General features: G+C 33.7%; 1 protein-coding gene across 5 annotated transcripts in view; it reads left to right on the top strand.

The window, feature by feature from the left end:
- The window catches only part of LOC145678327 (homeobox protein orthopedia-like), a 347476-nt gene extending 327190 nt beyond the window's left edge, over positions 1–20286 (top strand). For 4 of the 5 annotated variants that reach the window (XM_081748344.1, XM_081748346.1, XM_081748342.1 and 1 more), the window contains one exon: positions 18785–20286. In XM_081748344.1, the coding sequence (XP_081604470.1) occupies positions 18785–18981 (197 nt within the window). In that variant the 3' untranslated portion in view covers positions 18982–20286. The remainder of the gene's footprint in view (positions 1–18784) is intronic. The other variant, XM_081748347.1, reaches the window with a different exon arrangement.
- Positions 20287–21254: the final 968 nt, after the last annotated feature.

Below are 21254 nucleotides of genomic sequence, written 5' to 3'. Positions count from 1 at the left end.
TTACAGAGCTTTTACCTCCAACTTAATGAAGACTATTCTGTACTTCCATGTGTTGTTCTGGTAGCTGTATCTTCTAAACCCCTGGAGCTTCGCACCTACAACTTCACTGAAATACTGATCACATTTAGTACTACTTTCTCATATGTGTCTCAGTCAGCAACTCGATTCACCCAAACGTAAGGTTTACTTGTGAGTATTTGAGATTAAGAAATAAACGTTTATACCTTGTTCTGAGAGATATGTTAACCCTGTAGCTGTAAGAATTTCTAAAAACAAAGATAATTAAACTTAAATTTACTGTTCCTGGGTAAAATTTACTCTTATGTCTGGGTATAACAAACGGCTCTGTGAACTCGAAATATTTTAACAACCAGTTCTAGCGAACCGGTGCAAACTGGCTGAATAGCACCACTGGCTATAATACAGCTACTAGTGACTGCAAGTTGCTTCCAATGTAATTCCGGAATCGCTTCTTTCATTCGGCCTACTGTCCACATCTTCAAATTCATGCTTTGTCATCCTGTATCATTGTCTTTTACGTGTGTTATGTGAATATGTGTGCATACATATTAACGATAATGATGATAATGATATACGTACAACATTATATCTATATTGTTAAGGTTTAAAATTCTTGCAATTGCACATTGACTATTATCACTAATGAACTATACTGTTGTAAATACGGCACTATTATTGTTTTTTTCTCAGGAGCTTATGTGACGACGGACAGACGGATATATTTTGAAGGAAAGACAGACAGACAGACAGTCCTTGAAGTAACTAGTACGCCATTAACACCTTGTTTCATTTACAGTGATAACTAATTGAGTAAAGCCCTCTAATTTAGTGTTGAAAGAAAAATAACTTAAAAGAAACTTCTACAGTTTTGTTGCTGGCAATGCGTGAACTGTCCCTTGTAACATGCAGCGAGAGAGAAAGAGAAAGATGTCGAAATTGTTTTGTTAAAACAAAAACAAGAAACGAAGAAGAAGAAGAAGAAACTACCGAAGAGGAAGAAGAACGCGAAGGAAGATTATGAAGCCCAAAAGGAAACTGATAAAAGCTGAACCAAGCAACCATGGCTACTTGTAACGAGGTCGTTTTCTCAACTATGAAAGGAACGACGTCTGTTAACACGAAAGAATAGAAAGAATCTGGGAAGCAGGGAGAGAAAGAGCCAACGTTTAATTATCATGTATTAAGTGGGTCGTATATCACGAACCCGCGAACTACTGTATCTCGCTTAAACAACCTCCAGTCCAGTCACGAATTTCACAGCTACAAGTCAAAGCTACACGGCGTGAAAAGTTTTTAAAGGTGTTTTGTATCCATGTATTCACAACACGGTGCTGCTATGCAAATAACACATGTCTGTTACACACAAGTTTATGCAGAGAGAGAGAAAAGAACTCTGTTGCTTGTAATGTTTCTAGTTTGTTTACTTATCCCGCAAAACGTCTTCGCCATCGCTCTTCCATCCGTACACATACATACATAACAACACACATGTAGTATATTGAAACACACATACACACACACACACACACATTATATATATATATATATATATATATATATATATATATATATATATATATATATATATATATATATATATATATATATATACTGTATATGTATGTATAACACCTGTGTTTTTTTTAATCTTAACCTCCCTTCTCTGTTTCTACATATAAGTATATAATTTTCAAAGACATAACTTACTGTTAAAAGTGACCTTCCTATACGTATACGAGGAAATACTATTACTAAAGCTTTCGTTTCCTTTAGCCTAAAAGGTATAACCGTTGGACATTAAACTAAAATTTCATTTATTACTAAAGCTTCGTCGGTACAATTTCTGATATCTATTTCTGACTGTCAACACCGTACTCGACATCTTTCTACTGTAAGATCTTTATTTATTTATTTGTTTGTTTCATTTATTTTTGAAATTAAATTTTAGATACAGTATTTTATTTCCCACTACTGTAATGTCTAATTTGTGGAATACTCAGAGAGTGGAATTCTTTGCTAGTTTCAGCAAAGACTACTAATTAGAACAAGCTTTAGGGGGAAAAATTAGGGGAATGTTTCAGAACACACCGTACTAGTCTTTTAATATTAGTATACAAACAAAGATCCTGACAAATGTTTCTGTCATGAAATTTCTAAATTATTGCTGTGTATATTTTACAATTTCTAAGAAGCATTTGCGTAACTTTTTTGAAGTTTACTAAAAAAAGGACCTCTAGAAAGGAAATTTCATCTTTTCTCTCCTCACAATTTAACACTTCTATTTCATAATTTTTAAAAATCTATATTAGACACACATTTTCTTTAAGGCACATTGTTTACAATTGCATTCTTTTATTTTTAAAATCTTAAGTCCGGATGTTCCATAATTTACGCAAGAAGTAATTTCGATAGAAAGTAGAGGTTTATAATTAAAAATCTATTCTTTTTTATTGATTCTTAAAGTATACAGTATAGTTATGTATGAAATAGCATATCGGGTAAATGGCCTCCACGGCTTTCCTACATATTACGTTCCATGACCATTTCCCATAATGTAGCTGAATTTCGTTAATACAGCGCTCAATTTCCTCCTTCAAGGTGTAGGTTGTCGTGGGCTTGTTGCAATAAACCTTAGACTTAAAAACAAACAAAGAAGAAAAAGCTTAACGGCGTTAAATTGTATCATCTGAGCGGCCAATTCTGATCAGCAAAAAGGGGAAATTACACGACCAGGAAATGACTCATACAGTAATTGAATTTTTTCTCGGGCTGTATAGCATGTGGCATCGTCTTGTTGAAACCACACGTCGTTCACATCCATATCTTGCAATTTAGGCACAAAAAACTGGTTTATCATGTCGCGATAGCGATCAGCATTAACTGTTAGTGCCTTACCGGCCGTATCTTCTAATAAGAATAGTAGGATAATGCCTCCAGTCCAAAATCCGACTCTCACAAACTGCTTAGTTTTTTTTTTTTTTTTTTTTTTTTTTTTTTTGAACGATAGATTGAAGGAAAGACAGAGTGTTTAAGATCATAAATTCATCCAGTCACCCTATTTTTTAAAAAATTAATCTTTTCACAGTTAATGAAATTAAACCACCATTCCGACCATATTTTGTACGAAAGTTACAAACTGTAGCTGCTAAATCATTATTTTTAAAATATTGCTCACCAATGGAAACGCGTTGTTCTTTCGTGTAAGCGCTCCATTTTTTAATAATCCTAAACTGTCAATTGTCGCACTGTCTCTTTTTCCTTTTTTTTTTTTTTTTGTTGGCATCACCTTACCGTACAAATGGCGCAAATTACAAATCGAGTGACCGCGCTCTTTTTTTTTTTTTCTTCTTTCAAAATGTTCAGGAAACTAAATAATAATCTTACAAGTTTGCTTTCTTTCTTTCTTTACTCATTTGTCTCTCGTGAGTGCTGTTTTATTTACGGTGTCTGAATACTTATTCCATGTTTGTTTTTAAGTTCATTGATTCATATAGAAAATTATTTCTGTTGTTTTTTTCTTCTTCAAGTAGAAGGGAATTTTCATTTACACATTGCAATTTGGTTGATTTCTTCTTCAAGTCTAGTGAAATATCCCTTGCATCTTTAAAATGAATTTACATTATTTATACATTTTATACTACTTAAATTTGATAATTAAAAAAAAAAATAAATATAACGAAGTTTGATTTCCACAGAAGAAGGAACATTTTAATAGATTTAAAAGAATAAATCAATAAAATCAAACCATTAAAATTCCAAGTTAATTTCAAAGAAAAACAGGAAAATAATCTCTCATATAAAATCAATGGGCTAAAAATAAGAGATGACATAAGTATTGAACACTGTTAATAAACTTATGATGTAACAATTGATTAGCATTTTTTTTTTTTTTGACACTAAGGAACATCTCAACGGTTATTATTCAATACATATTACTTTGTAAGTAATACGAAATTATTTGTCATTGCAGAGAAGTTCGAAAAGTATTCAAAGTTAGGAATAAATTATAATAGGATATAATAATTACGAAACTCTTTCGTAGAATTTTCAGTACCATATCTTACCAATTACAGTTTTCTTTTACCGAGTCAGTTATCGAGAAAGACTGTAAAAAATATTAGTTGGGAAGGTGATAGAAAAAAAAAAAAGATAGCAAAGGTTATTGATATTTATCTATACACATTATTGAAGTGAAATATTAAAAGAAATTAAATTGTCTTTCATATCTTTTACATACTAATCTTGGTACTAGAAATGACCGTAGTTCATCTGTTTGATGTTTCTAATTTTAAAGAAGGAATAGATTTAAAATATTTATTTGTAACAAACGACGATAGATACAGATACATATTATACATCACTAGATAGAGAAAAGTTCAAAGTTTTAAACGTACATCTATTAGTTCCGTTCAATGCCTACAGCAGCGCTGATTTGTTTACGAGAAAATGGCTATACCCAAAGAGAAGTAATTTTGTGTGCTGCAGTATCCAAAGAATGAATTCATTGTTGCAGTGCAGCGTGTATTTCGTCGTAAGTTCAACAGGAACCGCCTTCTCATTTAACAGATTTACAATTGGTACAGTCTGCAGCAACAAACCTGCAACATGAGCATGTAAGTTTATTGTGAAACTACTCCTGAATCTACTGTGAGCGCAGGGAATCAACAACACGTCTAAGTGGCACGAATCACGCCAGGAGAAACCTCGGCGTCCTCCCTTGCACACTTATTTTGGAGCAAAAGACTACACAATAAACTTACATGCTCATGTTGCAGGTTTTTTGCTGCGGGCTGTGCAAGGAATTCGTAGAAAATCGTTGCATATCGAGAGGAAGATGAAAATGTTTAGCGTGCTTGAACTGCTATCGAACGCATCCATAGAAAATTTACAAACTGAGAACTTGGACTTTCGCAACCAATGGTATGGCGTGTGTTTCAAAGACGTCTGCATCTCAAGCCGTATAATTGCATTGCATCGTGGAGATCATGGAAAATTTGCACTACAATTTTGCAAGATTTGAGAGATGACACTTTCTCTGAAAGGCTAATTCTCCCCCCCCCCCCCGAAGAATCAATATTTCTTTTCTCTGCTAAATTGTATCCCCACAATGTCAGAATTTGAGGAACTGAAAATCCCGACGTAGTCATCCAACATGAAAGAGACTCTCAAAACCTGAATGTATTTCGTGCCATTTCTGTCAACAAAGTTTATAACCCCTTTTACTAATGGAGGAAACAACAGTACGACACGACAGTATCTGAATGACAAAATTCCAGCACGATGGATTGGAAGAGGTGGGCATCATGATCTTGTTCATTTTAAGTCGCCTCCAAAGACACCAGATCTTACCCCTTGCGACTTTTATTTGTGGGGGTACATGAAAGATAGCGCGTATGTCACTTATGCTTGCTACTCTTCAAGATATGCGAGATCAAATTGTTACAACAGTGAGTTCAATAACCAGAAACCAGTTAATTCCTGTGTGGCAAGAAATGCACAGCCAATTCGACGTTTGTCAAATAACAAATGATGCTCATGTTAAATACATAAAATAAAATTTGGAACTTTCCTCTACCCAGTGATGTATCGAATGTGTCTCAGTCTATCGTTCATTAGAAATAAATGTTCTAAATCTGCTCCTTCCTTTTTAATAACCTTGTATATATATCATATATGGTGGCTTCCTGTACAACGGCATGGTGCGTCCTCAGGTTGCAGATCGAGAAGTCCTCTAAATATAGAGGTTACCTGCGAATATGTTGAATAAGCAGTCGTGAACAGATGACAAGGAATGACCCTCCAGCTTGGGAATTTGGCATGACGCTAACAACTTCATCCTGTTAAAAAAGTCACTGTTTAGAAATATTCACAGAAGCCTCGAACCAGGACTGATAACTTGGCACGACCTCAACAAAGTAAAATGGATATGAGAGTTGCAACATGGAATACAAGAAGTCCTTATAGGGCAGGTGCGTTAAAATCCGTAACGACTGAGTTAGAGAAATATAGGATGGATCTAGAGTTCAGGAAGTTAGATGGGAAAGAAAAAGAGCAGTAAAGTCCGGAAATTTTACGCTTTTTTTATGGGGAAGGAAATAACAATTACCAACTAGGAAGAAGGTTTTTCGTTCACGAACGAATAATATCAGCAATTAAACAGGTTGAATTTGTTAATGATGGATTTTATTTTCTTACTCTTAGGGCTGGTGGTGTGATATTATTGTTCTAAACGTACACATCCAAATGATGATAAGAATGACGATATTAAAGACCATTTTTACGAAGTAGTTGAGAATATTTGACCAACTCCCGCGATACTATACGAAAAATTCTATTAGCGGATTTCAATACGAAGGTAGAAGGATAATATACTGTCAAACCGATAAACGTTATAGGAAATGAAAGTTTGCAAAAGGAAAGTAATGACAACGACGTTAGACTCGTGAACTTCGCAACATCCAAAAATATTATCATGAAGTGTACAAAATTTCCACATCGCGACGTTCATAAATATACTTGGACCTCACGAGATGAAAAAAACTATCTAATTGATCACGTTTTAGTAGATAGAAGAAAACAGTATAGGGTAATTGATGTTCGGTCGTTCAGAGGAGTTGACTGGTAGCAGCAATAATAAGAGATTTTATGATTTGAAACTTTTAAGCATTATATTTATAATTATACTTTGAGGATATGTATATTTAGAAGTCTACTGTTTATTGAGTGTTAAGAGGGTAATGCTACGAATAAACATATATCAATGACTCAACATACAATGATATTGGAATAAGTCAGTTAGGACCTTATAATGGTCTAGGAATTAATTCGTGCGGGTGGACAAGAGATGGCGCAACGAACGGAGCGTCCCACAGTTCCGTGTATCCACACATGTGTTGCAAACCCCTGTCATCGCGTATCGTTCGTAGTATAGGGCAGTGGATTAAAGCGTCAACAACACCAGTTTGTAGTTAAGTGAACATGGCGCAATTTGTGCCTGATAAAGTGTTTTTGCGGGGTGTCCTGCTGCATTACTTTAACATGCAGAAAAGCGCGACTGAAAGTCATCGTATTTTGGTGGAAGTGTATGGTGACCATGCTCTAGCTGAGCGAACGTGTCAGAAGTGGTTTGCACGGTTTAGAAGTGGTGATTTAGGCTTGGCAGACCAAGAGCGAGCTGGACAGCCAAAAAAATTTCAAGACGAAGAATTGACAGCGTTGCTCGAGCAGGATTCGTGTCAAACGCAGGAACAACTTGCAGCAGCATTAGGCGTTGATCAAACAACAGTCTCCAAACGCTTGAAAGCCATGGGAATGATTCAAAAGATGTCACATTGGGTTCCACATGAATTGAAAGACAGAGACGTTGAAAGACGAAAAACCATTTGCGAATTGCTGCTTCAACGACAGAGCAGAAAGGGGTTTCTGCATCGAATTATTACGGGTGATGAGAAGTGGATCCATTACGAGAACCCTAAACGAAAAAAGGCCTGGGTGAAACCAGGTGAACCAGGTCCATCACAACCAAAACGAGATATTCACTGTGCAAAGGTTATGCTGTGCATATGGTGGGATATGAAAGGTGTGGTGTACTATGAGCTGCTGCAACCGGGTGAAACTATGAATGGAGAACGTTATCGACGACAATTAATGCGTTTGAAGCAAGCTCTGGCCAGAACACGACCAGAATGGGAGAACAGACATGATAAACTTATTGTTCAACATGATAACGCTCGCCCACATGTCACAAAACCGGTCAAAACCTATTTAGAAAATGTCGGATGGGAAGTTTTACCCCACCCGCCGTATTCACCAGACGTTGCTCCTTCGGACTACTACTTGTTCGATTGCATGAACAACGATTTGATTGGACAGCGGTTTACTTCTTCAGAAGATATCGAAATATGGGTCTCTGACTGGATCGCTTCCAAGGATGAGGACTTCTTTCGCCACGGAATCCGTACATTGCCTGACAGATGGGCGAAAGTGGTGGCTAGCGATGGACAATATTTTTCTTAAGGTATTTATGTATTTTGTGTTTGTACTACAGCTTCAATGTGTGCGTACTAACCGCACGAATTAATTCCTAGACCAAATAATTAGTAAACTAGTAATGAACGAACAACTAAAATCCCTTATCAGCATTGAATTTATCAATCTATTTGCATAACAGAGAAGAGACTTTCTTTCAAAATATGTTATATGTTTTATAAAATCTCGAAGAATGAAAACATATTTTTAATTAAATATTAATTAAGACTAACTGTAAGATTCATTAAACACGATTTTAATTAACTTTTTTGAAATACGAATCATGTAAGAATTTACATTTAACTATATCCGAAATTTCTGAACATATCACTTATTATTTTTGAAAACTTACAGTGTTGTTAATAACTTGAAGATAACAATCCTTATCCACACTCACAAAAACATTTTAAAAGATCTTAATTAACGGTATGCTTGACTCATGATTGGGTATGTGAAAAGATAAGCTATATTAATCTCCACAAGTTTGCAATATACAGATATATCTATAGAAACGCAATCATAGTTTAAAGAATAAGCTAAACACTACTAATGTGATTGTTGTAGAAGTTTATCTTAAATATAAATACGCATCAGTAACGGAATATACTCTTACGAAAACAAATGAGATGATGTTAGAAATAACGAGAGAGAAAAAGCAATTTTGGATGTAATTGAGAAGAGGTGGTGGCTGGAAAAAGATGGAGAGGGCAAAGAAGACTACAGCTGATGAACGGTATCAAAACAGAAAAATCGTACGTAAAGACAAAAAAGATTAGCTGAAGACCGTGGTGCATGGAAGCTTCTCAGTTGTGGCAAGTGACCTGCCAATAAGGGCAGAATACTTATTATTATTATTATTATTATTATTATTATTATTATTATTATTATTATTATTATTATTATTATTATTATTATTATTATTAACATCAATGAAATGTGCTCTCTTACGAATAACGCTCTAGATTAAATATACGGGTCTATTAGATTTTGGTATGTTTCGGTATAACGGTAAAGTTTTAAAACACAATTGACGTAGCTTTCATGGATGGTCATAGAAGTGTAGACTTGTCAATCCTTTTGAGCTTGCCAAAGTTGTTCCAAGCAGAAACATGATATACGTTTCATATTTTTCTTTGACTTACCAAAATATTATATGAAACCCACAATATTAGCTATTAAACTAATGGATGTTGTTATGAAAACTGCCAAACCATTGATCCTAATATTAGATATAAGCTATGTATATAGGTACTTACATATTTGTTTTAGAATGTATGATTTGCTTCCATTACGAGTAGAGATCTATCAAGATAATAAATGTACACCTTTTTGTGAGTCCGGCATCATTGCACCGACTAGTCTGGGGAAAAAGAGAATTAAATCAGTCGAATTTGTAGTTTGGTGGAGAAAGGAAATGAAAGTAGGAAACGCGTTTAAGAGGGACGTAAGTTCAAATTATACATATTAGAGATAAGTGACAATGCATAAAAGAAATACGAAAAAATGTATGAAACAATAGAAAATGACGTAGAAGATTAGCAGTAGAGGCACAGATTGAAATTCATGACAATGAGAACGCCTTCAGTGCAAAGTGGTCGCAATCTAATCGTTAAAGCAACAGATTACCAATTCAAAGACCAGCAGTTCGAATTCATAACAGGCTGGTGTTCATACATCACCGTTATTGGTCTAAAAATTAAGTAACTGAAAAACAAAACCCTACAAATGACAGTGAAAGAAAAATAAAATGAATTGAGTTCAACGTCCCAAGCAATTCAACTAAGACTAAGGCAGACGATAATAAACGCAATAAACCGATGAAATGATAAAGTGGGATGAAACTGGAGAACCCCGAGAAAACCTACGATCACATCGGAATAAACCAGTAGGGACCACCACCAAACTCACATGGACAGCCACCGTGCACCATATAAATGATTATATCAATAGAGATGAAAACAACAAAACATCCCTACTAAAATTTGGTGTAATCACGCGTGCTGCAATTACGGCACGTAGACGCTCCTGTATGTTTACAAGTGCAGAAATGTCATCAGAGTTATTACAATAGTGCTACCATACTACTAGAGTATAGACTTCTAGAACCACCTGGTTTCTTCCGTCTCCATTCCTGTACCATGAAATCCCAAGATATTTCATTAGGTTCAGATTAGGTGACCGTGGAGACCAGTCTATACAGTTGAGTTTTGGTTGTTTTTGTAGCCAAGTCTGGGTGTGCTTAGATGTATGCAAAGCACTGTTGTCGTGCGTAAAAGACCTGTGGACATACAAAGTTTGCACGAAGGGATGATAGCCAGGATTCTCCAGGAGATCAATATAAACATGAATGGTTATCGCCCCCGTATTGGAATCAGTTTTCCTAGGCTAGTGGCTGTCATGTAGTCCCAGAAGTGTGTGTCTTAAGCCGTTCGGAATGTACTGTCTAAACTACATGTTGAGGCACATATCTTGTCCCTCGCGAGCTAAAAAGATGAGTCTTCCTCGTTGATTGGACAGGAATACCTTCTCATCACTTTATACCTAGGTATATGGGTAGTCAGATCTATTTTGTCTGCGGGAGTTCAGTTTTCTGCTGGGTTCATTCTAATCGTCTTGCTTCGTGCACCTCTTGACCAGTATCTTGGTTTCAGGGCGACAGTTTCTCAGGCAGGCTGTCTTTAGTCTTTACCGGATGCTTTCGTGGGAACAGCCATACTGTACAGACTTGTCCCACAAGACCGATCTATAATGTATTAGATTGTTCCTGATGTATTCTATCGACGTTTCATCCTGCCTAGGTAATTCGGGCAAAGATTTGGCCTATTTAACTCCATCATTCTGATGCTGAATTAAACATTTGCGAACAGTTCGTCGATCACAACAAAGTGATCTGGCGATTTGAGATGCATTCTGGCCATGTGACGCACAACCACAATTTCACCACTGAGCTGTTATCAACTTTGACTACCATGTGGACGAGGGGTGCTAGTGGCTTTGCTTGTCAGAATGTTTTGGACGAAATGCTGTAAATATGCATAATCTTACTGTACATGTTTCTGGACAATAATTGTGTAGTTCTCTTTACTTTTATTCCTTAATTAAACATTTCTGTTCCATGATCATACAAAATTAGTTTTTCATCGTCAAAGTTATATCGTCAACGACAATAGAATTTATACCTTATTTTAGAATAAAATATTAAAACGTTTGGTCTATGAAGAATTATGTTAAAATAATCATTAAAAAAACTGAAAGAATATTTTGAGTGGATTTAAACTATGGTCCTCAGGATTTGTAGTCTGCCGCTTTAAACATTAGACCACGACTACTTCGTCCTGGAGGCGTTGTCATTCATGTCTTTGTGGTAAATTGAGTTGTGTACCACTGCGAACTACTATTATATTTTACTTTATTTCATAATGTTGTATTCACTTATCTATACTATGTATTATTTGTATTTACAACCCCTGACCTCGTACGTTCCAGATTTTCATTTCCTCTCCCCACAAAACTACACCATTGACCAATTTAATTCTCATATTCTCCACACCAGTCGGTGCGGGAATGCTAGACTTACAAACAGGTGTACATACAGATAGTACTTCCACTTGTACGCATGCAGAAGTGAGGAAACACGCGTATGTATTATAATATTATTAAATTTCTAGTTTCACACCTCTTAAGTTAATTACTTCCCCTCTCCACCACACACACTTCGTATACACCTTGACGTTAATTCTATGGCCTTCTATGTTCGGGAAACAGAAGTGAACGCTATAAATGACTATAGACGACTACTACTTTTATATCATTCACTTATAGAATGAAAAATTTCTAATCGAATAAACAAGAATATTAACATTCTGATTTTATGATTTCTTCCATTCTCTTTTGTTTCATAAATATGAGTTTCTAATATATAAATTTAACATTCCTTATGTTTTGAAAACAATATGAATTTAATGAACTGAAAACATAGAAATAAATTATATTTACATGAAAACAAATTATACTTATATGATTGAAATACAGTTCTAGTGAAGTTACTACAGATATTCAGCTTTCAAGCCTCGGAAGATTCTTCGACAAAGTATACGCAGGATTGAAGGAAAGAATTATGCTAAAGAAGAAGGTCATATCTTGTTCTACGGTCAGCAATTAAGACAGAACTTATATAGGACTGATAGCTTTTTTATTATTATTATTTCTACTGTTCTGCTTTTCATTTTATTGTTTATTTGTTCCTACTTGTTTATTTACATTATTTCATTTTCCCTTTACTAACTCTATCCCCTATCTCCACTCATCTCTCTTTTTGCTGTTCTTCATTATTCGACATTGTATTTTACTAGTTACTTCTGCTCCTATTTACTTTTACTATTCATCCAGCTGGTGTTTATAAATAAATTTCTAAGCATGTAATTGAAACAAAGGAATTCTGAAGCGGACATGCAAAATAATCACTTACCAGAAAATGGCAAGAACGTTCTTTCAAAACACGTTAGCACTTCGCTATTGCTTCATCAGATAAGGAAGGTTAAAACTAGAGAGAGAAGAAAAACTAGACTGAAAAGTAGTAGTACAGCGTCCAGGCGTGCGATATACTGCAATGCAATTATGCGATGGTGTTGCAAAGTTGAAACTATGGAGACTAATAGAGTAAGGCGAAACTAATGAAATAGATTGGTTGGTAAGAGTGTTGGAGAGAGAAGGAATCGTGAATTAAACGAGAATTTAAATATATGTAAAGTAGGGATGGCCAAAATTTTACGGAACCCGGATTTCGGAAAAAAGCAGGAATTCGGAAAAATTCCGGAATTTAGAAAGTTCTGGAATTTTCCGACATCGGAATTTGTCCGAATTCCGGAATTTTTCCGATTTTACTTTCTGGATTTCGGAAAGTAAAAATGCCGAAATTGGCCATTCCTATTGTTAAGTTATATAAACTGATCTATATTTGAACTGAAAGAAGACACAATTTTACACTTTCAAAAATTAATACTAATGTACTTACTGGGAAGGCAATTGTTACTATACTTACTTCTCAAATTTACTAGACATGAAGTGAAAAAGACTAATTTAAACTTCCATGATTGAGAACCGATCATGCGATTTATGATTTCTCTTCCTACTTCGACTTCTATCTTTTCCAGTTTTCACCAGATTACTATCTATGGATTTACGTTGCATTTACAAACATGATTTTAGCGCCTCCTCGTGGCCGATAAAACATCACATTCAGTATCACGGAAACATTAAATTGAGTATGTTTTTTTGGTAACAGATTTCTTTAGTAACCAATAACTTTTTCAACAATAATTCAAAAAACATATTAAATTGTTTGTTAATTACTAAGCCACTATAAAGCCAAAACTGTGATATTCTTTATATCACAGTTTAAAACCACATTAGGTAAATGCCAGATTTTATAACGGTGAAGGAAGCTCTATTCTCATTCTATCGTACCTTACGTTACCATTGAAATGTTACGCTACTAGCGAGAAATTTAGAAAAGTGTTTAATATAGGATTAATTCTATCTTGATTCAAGAAGGAACACAAAAATTAAACCATGAACACTATAGTCAATTTGTAGAAACAAACTTTGAATCCTGATTGGAAATGTCATCGACATTTTAGTTTACAAAGTTCAACATTCTTTTTTAATTTAAGTTGTGTAAGTTAATGCTAAATATTTTGTCTTTGGTTTTTATGTTAGTCGTAATTTAAAAGAACTTCCTATAGCTTAGTAGTAACTTGAAATTTGTGATAAGAAATATGTTTCTGAAAACTCCGTTATTATTTAAGAAACAAGTTTTCAATTGTAGTTTTAGTAACAATAATATTAAATACACTTTACAAGTGTGCAGTCATTTTTTGAAGAATCAACTTCGGATTGTGTTCTAAGTCAGTTAACTAAAACTATGCTAGACTGTCTAATTATAATATAAATGTATTAATATTGTGGATCACATAATTGACAATAAGTATTTTAGTAATGTTTTACTAATTTGAGCATTAAATTACCTTTTAATATGACTGTGCACAAGTAAGTTCTATATTTTCAGAATTCTAAAAATATTAAATTCTCTTTCTATATTTACAGTTCATAAAATAAAAAGTGTTTTGTTTATTTACTTTAGCTATAATAAGATGTTATAGAAAGAGCGCCAAACTTCCTCATGGCTTCATTCGCTAGAAAATTTCTTTCTAGGTAGTTAAATGGTTTCATTTCAACTTACGCCTATTATACTTAAATTCTGAATTGAAAAATATTTATTTGTAAATTTTGTATATGTATACAGGGTGTTTCAAAACAACACCGATAACGTTTGGGAGGTGATTCCTGACATCAAGATAAGGCAAAAAGTATAGACCAACCTAGGTGCACAAATGCTTCCATTCGGAGTTATAGGCTGCCGAAAATATGAAAAAATAAACTTTAAAGGTCCATAGCTCAAATACTATGGGACACACCCTAGTCGGGTCAAGACTTTATTTAGAAACTAGTATGTGCCCTATCCAAATATCCATGTTTCAAAATCCTGCGGTAGTTCTGCAACAGTTTTTACAGAGGGAGTTGGCAAGTGCTTCAAATTATATGCCCTTAGCCAAACTCCCTCTATAAAAGTTGTTGCATGAGTATCGCAGAATTCTGAAACATGTATTTTTTGATAGGGCACATATTAGTTTCTAAGTGAAGTTTTGATCCGACTACGGTAGACCCCATAGTTTCGGAGCTATGAACTTTCAAACTTCACTTTTTCATGTTTTCGGCAGTCTATAACTCCGAAAGGAAGCGTTTGTGCACCCAGGTTGGTCTATACTTTTTGTCTTATCTTGGTATCAGGAATCACCTCCCAAAAGTTGTCAGTGTTGTTTTGAAACACCCTGTATATTTGTTACCCTGTATATATTGTACTCTTTTTTCTAATACTTTTGATGGATTTCAATATTTAATATTCATTCATATTATCCCAAAAATTTTCGGAACGATATTGCGTAAGTGTTTATCATAAATTAACACTAACAAATTGAGTGAAGAACCCAGGATTAGCATATTTTATTAGAAAATTGATATAGCCAGCATAATTTGGAGATAAAGACAGTCGAAATACGACCCCGTATTAGTATGTCGTTTGATTATCATGACTAAGTTTGAAAACAGTGAATCAACGATGACAAAGTTAATACATTAATGAATATTGTTCTTCTCAAATCTAGGAATTTTGTGAATAAATTGGCATCATATAAGAACCAAATAAAAGGTATTCCAAGATTTGTAGGAAGCTATAGTTCGTTGATTTGGTTGAAATTTAGTTTCCTTTTTACCATCTACATCTTAACGTGACGAATCAATGAGCACCAACTGAGAGTCGAACTCTGGTCTCATATGCCGAGAGGGAAAGCTGTAGAAATGAATAATTGTGTCTAATGAAATACTGACTGTCTTCAATAATACTTGAACATGTTGTAGAGAATATTCCTTCATTTATTGTTCACCATTAAGTACATTCAAATTTCTTGAATAGGAAGCCCTAAAATTTTTATGAGCAAATCTAAAAGAATATTTTTGAGTGGAACTATAAGTGCATTATTAACAACAGTTCATCCACTTTGAAATTTGAATGTATGTTTTTCAAAAAGAACAAAGAAAACAAACAAACAAACACAAAAGTATTGAGTAGCCAAGATAATGAAATAAAATTACTCAAAATATGATGTTGGTAACACTCCAAGGTTGTCATAACAAATGTTTGTGAAATAGTCCAGATACTTTTCTTTTTTAGAAAAAGATCTCAATTTATATGAAATAAAACTTATAAAAGTATGCTCAAAATATGTCATCAAAAGAAAAAAAGGATAGAAGTACTGACCTTCTCCTATAACACCAAAAATTCTTAACACTAAGACAAACTTCGGAGTAAATTTCATAACTTGTATTGAAGATCTTACTTACCCATGAATCAGGTAACTCTTAAAGTCGAGGATGTGTTGTGAATTTAAAAAAAAAAAAACAAAAAACACTCCAATAGTAAAAGAACACGTTTCCACTTTTTTCATAATTTCTTAGTTTCTCCAGCTTTACAACTTCGGAAATTTGAATAAGAAAAGAGAGTTTAGGTCTATTCTTCATAGTAATTATCTTCAAAATATGCTGGCTTTTACATGTCTTATACAGGGTGTTAATGAACTATACCAACAAACTTTAAGAGGTGATTCCTCACATCAAAATAAGAGAAAAAGTTCATATGGATATATGGCGAAAAGTGCATAGCTTCAGAGCTAGGGTTGTCCAAAATAAAAATAAAAAATTAAAGAGACCCTTTTTCGAATTTGAGAGACTGTAGGTGGTGGTCCTTATCAGCGTAAAGGAAGTCACGCATACGTAATCCAAAAATGCATATTTCATTAACGTTCAATAGGTGTACGGATTATTCCCTGCAGGGTGAAGTTCCGAGACATGCCATCAACCGCATTTTGAGATATGCTCTGACTTTATGATTGGTCCAAAGTAGGCAAACGATAAGCCTTGATAGCAGTGAACACGGAGTCCTTTGGCGTGATGTCAGAAGTGTTAAGGATCGTCAGCAGCACGGTCTCTCGTACTCGGGAAAATGCATGGTGCGATGTTTTCTTTCACGCTTAGAATTGAAGAAAACGTAAAATATACCGTGACGACAGAAAGAATCATGGAGCTACCGGTTTCTAACACTTCTGCCTTCCCACCGAAGCACTGAATGTCTATTCTTGTCAAGGTTTACCTCCTGCCTACTTTGGACCTTCTTGAAATCAGGGTATATTTGAAAACTCTATTGAATATATATCTGAGAATTACACCCTGTAGGAAATATCCTTTACTCCTATTGACAACTGATGAAATATGCACTTTTGGATTGTGTATGCGTGGCTTCCTTTACACTGATAAAAACCATCATTCACAGTTTGTGGAATTCGAAATAGGGCTTATTGAAATTTTCTTTTTCGCGATTTTGGACAACCCTAGCTCTGAAACTATGCACTTTTCGCCATAGGTCCATTTGAACTTTTTCTCTTATTTTGATGTGAGGAATCACCTCTTACAGTTTGTCGTTATGGTTCATTAACACCTTGTATAATTGTTCAAAATACAATAATATTATGTAAAAGAAGATGAGTAATAAGCATATTAATTGATTATATGTATGTTGAAGTGAAACCTGAAAAATCAGAGGTCTCTTCTATTTCAATACAACTTACATTAATATATTTCATTCATTTTTACTAATGCATAAATTGCTGCAAAATGCAATGCATACTTCCTTTATACCTGTATAACAATGGTCTTGGTTTCTTGTTCCTCTATCGCAAGGTAAAGGGTATATTCACATTTTTAAACTGAACTAATGAAATTAGTCGTGCCTTGATAAGGTTAATATTTTTTCGGGTTGTTAATGTTTTTCTATTTGTTTACTTTGCAATAATAAAAGTATTAAAACATATACAAAGCATAAAATATATATTTAAAAATATTACTGATAATGGTTGTGACGACTTTCATTATTTAGATATTGTAAAATTGCATTATCCTAAATTGTAGAATATCACAAAGACCCGAAATTTCTTAACCTTAATCATGAGCCATGGATTTACGAGAGTCCCATAACATTAGAAGTGCACCTATGCTATTCCAAGTAAATTACATTGTTTTAATAAACTTGAAATTTTCTTACTTTCAAAACAATGACTTTCTCAAAATGTAAAAAGGGAAGAAATATTTCTAAAAAGATAGTGATAGCGTATGGAGATAGGAACAAAGGCAGTATGGAATATATACTGATTTACCTAATTTAATTATCCACAGGGACAGGAAATATTTGTGTTGAAGGTTTACACTGTAAGCTATTTTATCCCATACTAATATATTCCTTAGATGATATGTTCATCTGTATTTATTATTATTATTATTATTATTATTATTATTATTACCTGATAGATACAATATTAACTGATGCCATCTTCAATATGTGTTCAACTACTATAATATGAATAATTACTACCTCACCGAAAATAATAGATATTTTAATAACACTTTAATATTATCACATTAACACCAATAAAAATGACAGTTAACATATTACTGTTCTATTCTACAAATGTGATGAGAATCTGAGAACTGAACATGTCTAATTCAGTCATAATAATTAACGATTGTATCAAGTATTAAAGTAAGAAATATTAATAACATTTGTCGCGTCTACTTGGCTGTAGTATATTTTAAATGTTTTATTATTTAATCTACTGCCACTAACTCTTGAATTTGTGCGTTCTCTCGATTATTTGTTCCTTAAATTTGTAATATCGTTTGTAATAGCATTGTTATTATCAGAAACAGTATAGACAGTTTTAAAGAACCTTTACTAAACTATTAACCTTGAAGAAAAAAAATGTTCTAAATTAGCAAATTTTAACTATTCTATTATGGTCTTGGGTATGTGGTAATGGGACAGTTAACTAACATTTTCTCGAACTAATAATAATTATAATAAAATATGTAGTGTTTCTTAAAATTCGAATAATTACTAACCAGTATAATCAAATATAAGTTTGTATTTTGGAAGGGGTTCTACGTATCCTGCTTCATAGGTGCACTTCTAGAAATGTCCTTCTCCTACTCCTTTTGAATTCTGGTAGTAAGCTTTCTTAACCTCGCTTTAGAAGGCATCTCTCACTGACACCTGGCCTTTACTGGACAGGTAACCCCTTGAATTCCAGTGGGTTGAGTTCGTCTACGCCACCTAACGCGGGATCCTCCTCTCCTCCTCAGATCCAGTGTTCTATGGGCATGACGGGAGTGACGCAATCAACTGAAGACATGTGGCGTGGAAACAGCATAGCATCACTTCGGAGGCGAGCCTTTGAGCACAGTGCCACCATGTCCGTCTTCAGATAAGCCAACTGCTAGCATCTAGTGTGTACACGCCATCAAATCACTCACTGAACGAAGCCATGAACCAATGAGATAACATGCCCAATCAACAAACAACCAAAGGATTTTTTTTTGTAAAGCTTCAAACCTGCTGTAATGAACTTCACTGGGAACAACTTGGTTTTTAAGGAATTTTATTATAAACGGGTGGTATCTTGCTGAAGTGTCCATAAGACTCTAATATAATTTACAATTAAAGAAATTAAAATCACACGCTATATTATTCTCAAGCTACAAAGAACATTTCTTCAAAGTTCGTAAGTAGATCACTAAATAATAATCTGCCTCATAACAATGCAACAATGTAATTTTTCAACGCTATACAGTATCCAGCAAGGGTGTATATTCCTCTCCGGCATACATATTTCTTTCTCAGTAACTTCGGAACAAATGAAACAAATTGAGAAGGGTTTTCTTATTCGCGTAAGAAGTCACTCTTTGTAAATGACCGAAAATTAAACTGAAATAAACTATTTCATTTCGAAATTATCAACAAACAAATATGTATGGAGGAGGAATACCCTTTTGTTGACAGTTGTACGCAAATTAGTTCCTCAGGTTCTTTACTTTTTCTTTGTTTCCAGGAAAGAAAAATAGAAACAAATAAGAAGGTAAGATTACACATAAGCAGTGTTCGATTTGTAGTATAGGAATGGTTGGTATATCCTTTTTTCCTTGAAAATTTTTCTAATACTGATATCTAAAACAGTATTTCTACTTTGTGACTCTTTCTGCTCATCCCGTCACTAAATAATTCATAAATCGGGCACTGCATTAAGGTTTTGTTAACGGGTATGGTTAAGGAATAAATTTGCAAATAAGTAACAGTAATATACGGGTATTTGTTTCTTACTTACTGCATACGCTGCTGAAATACACTTGAACTGAAGCATCATTTTTTATTAAATGTTTTTACCTGTCAAAACTGTTAATTGATTACAGAGAGAGTTGATTCACTCAGTAATGTTTCAGTGCATGTGCTAATTTAAATTTATAGCCCAATAAATTAGTTCAAGGTCTAAAGATAAATATTGAACATTATTGAAAGCTTAATACTAATTTATTTCTTTAATTATTATATAGGTAGCAATAATGGCATTCTGAGCTAAATCAAGGCAGTAGCTTATGACGCAATATTTAAATGTTTATGATATTTAAAAGGCACAAAAAACACACAATCGAAATTTCAGGGCATACAAATATTGTTAATTTATTAATATGCTGTCTGTCAAAAAGTCTAGAACACATTTAATTTAAACAAATAATAAATCTACGCATTTTTCTAATAATTTTAGATTTTCTAAGGGCTGGAGGTAACAAATATACATATATATATATACTAAAGTGTTTCTTTTCACACTTTTATTTTCTAAAGCAGAGGGGCAAATATCTATGTAAATATGTTTCATTGTATGTATATATTAGTACATATGTTTACATTTCACTCATTATCCTTAAAGATGGTGAATGTTGATGTCTATACAGATATAAACTCTATACAGAATCTTTCATAAGAGAGGTAAACATTTTTTTCCCTCAGGAATTTTTCAAAGTATGTTCTAATCTTATACTTTAGGATCATCCACGAAAACAATTCTCGCTTGTTCATCTAATTCATTCCATGTATAAATGCCATTTTAAAGTTTCTGTAGTAATAGAATACAATGACAAAACAAAGAGAGAACACAAGAACTTTATTAATAACCGCATTTTGTGAGTAATACACAGAAATACTTTGTTTGCTTACGGGTTATGCAGGAAAAATACTTAATTTTACGTAAAATACCTCTATAAAGTATAAGATTGTGACGAGGGCTAATTTTTTAGCCAAGGGGAAGTAAATAATTCTTAAATATCATATTGTTCCCAGTGAGGTAACTTACAACTCACTGTCAGTATACGATTTTTGTACAAATAATCTTCTAGTGACCTTCCAACTAAGTATACCACAAAGACTCAAGGAAATATCAATATAGATTTTAAAAAAGCAACAAAACTAATAAGTTAAATAATAAATAAATAAATAATTTTTAGCTGACCTTCGAGTGGAGTGTGATGTATAATTTCTTTTATGGCTGCTATTAGCCATTCCATGTCAGTGGTTTTACCAAGATTAAGCATGTTTGTGTGTGTTAGCTTTAAAATGAATAAAACAAGTGGAAGAGGAAAGAAACACTATAAGTGACTTTTCCAGTGAAACAAAATAAGAAAAAAATGTATTTGTTTCTTCTTTACAT

This window comes from Thermobia domestica, chromosome 2 (genome assembly GCF_964235325.1).
Source record: "Thermobia domestica chromosome 2, izTheDome1.hap1.1, whole genome shotgun sequence".
NCBI classification, from domain to species: Eukaryota; Metazoa; Arthropoda; class Insecta; order Zygentoma; family Lepismatidae; genus Thermobia; species Thermobia domestica.
This window is presented reverse-complemented; position numbering and strand designations above follow the sequence as displayed.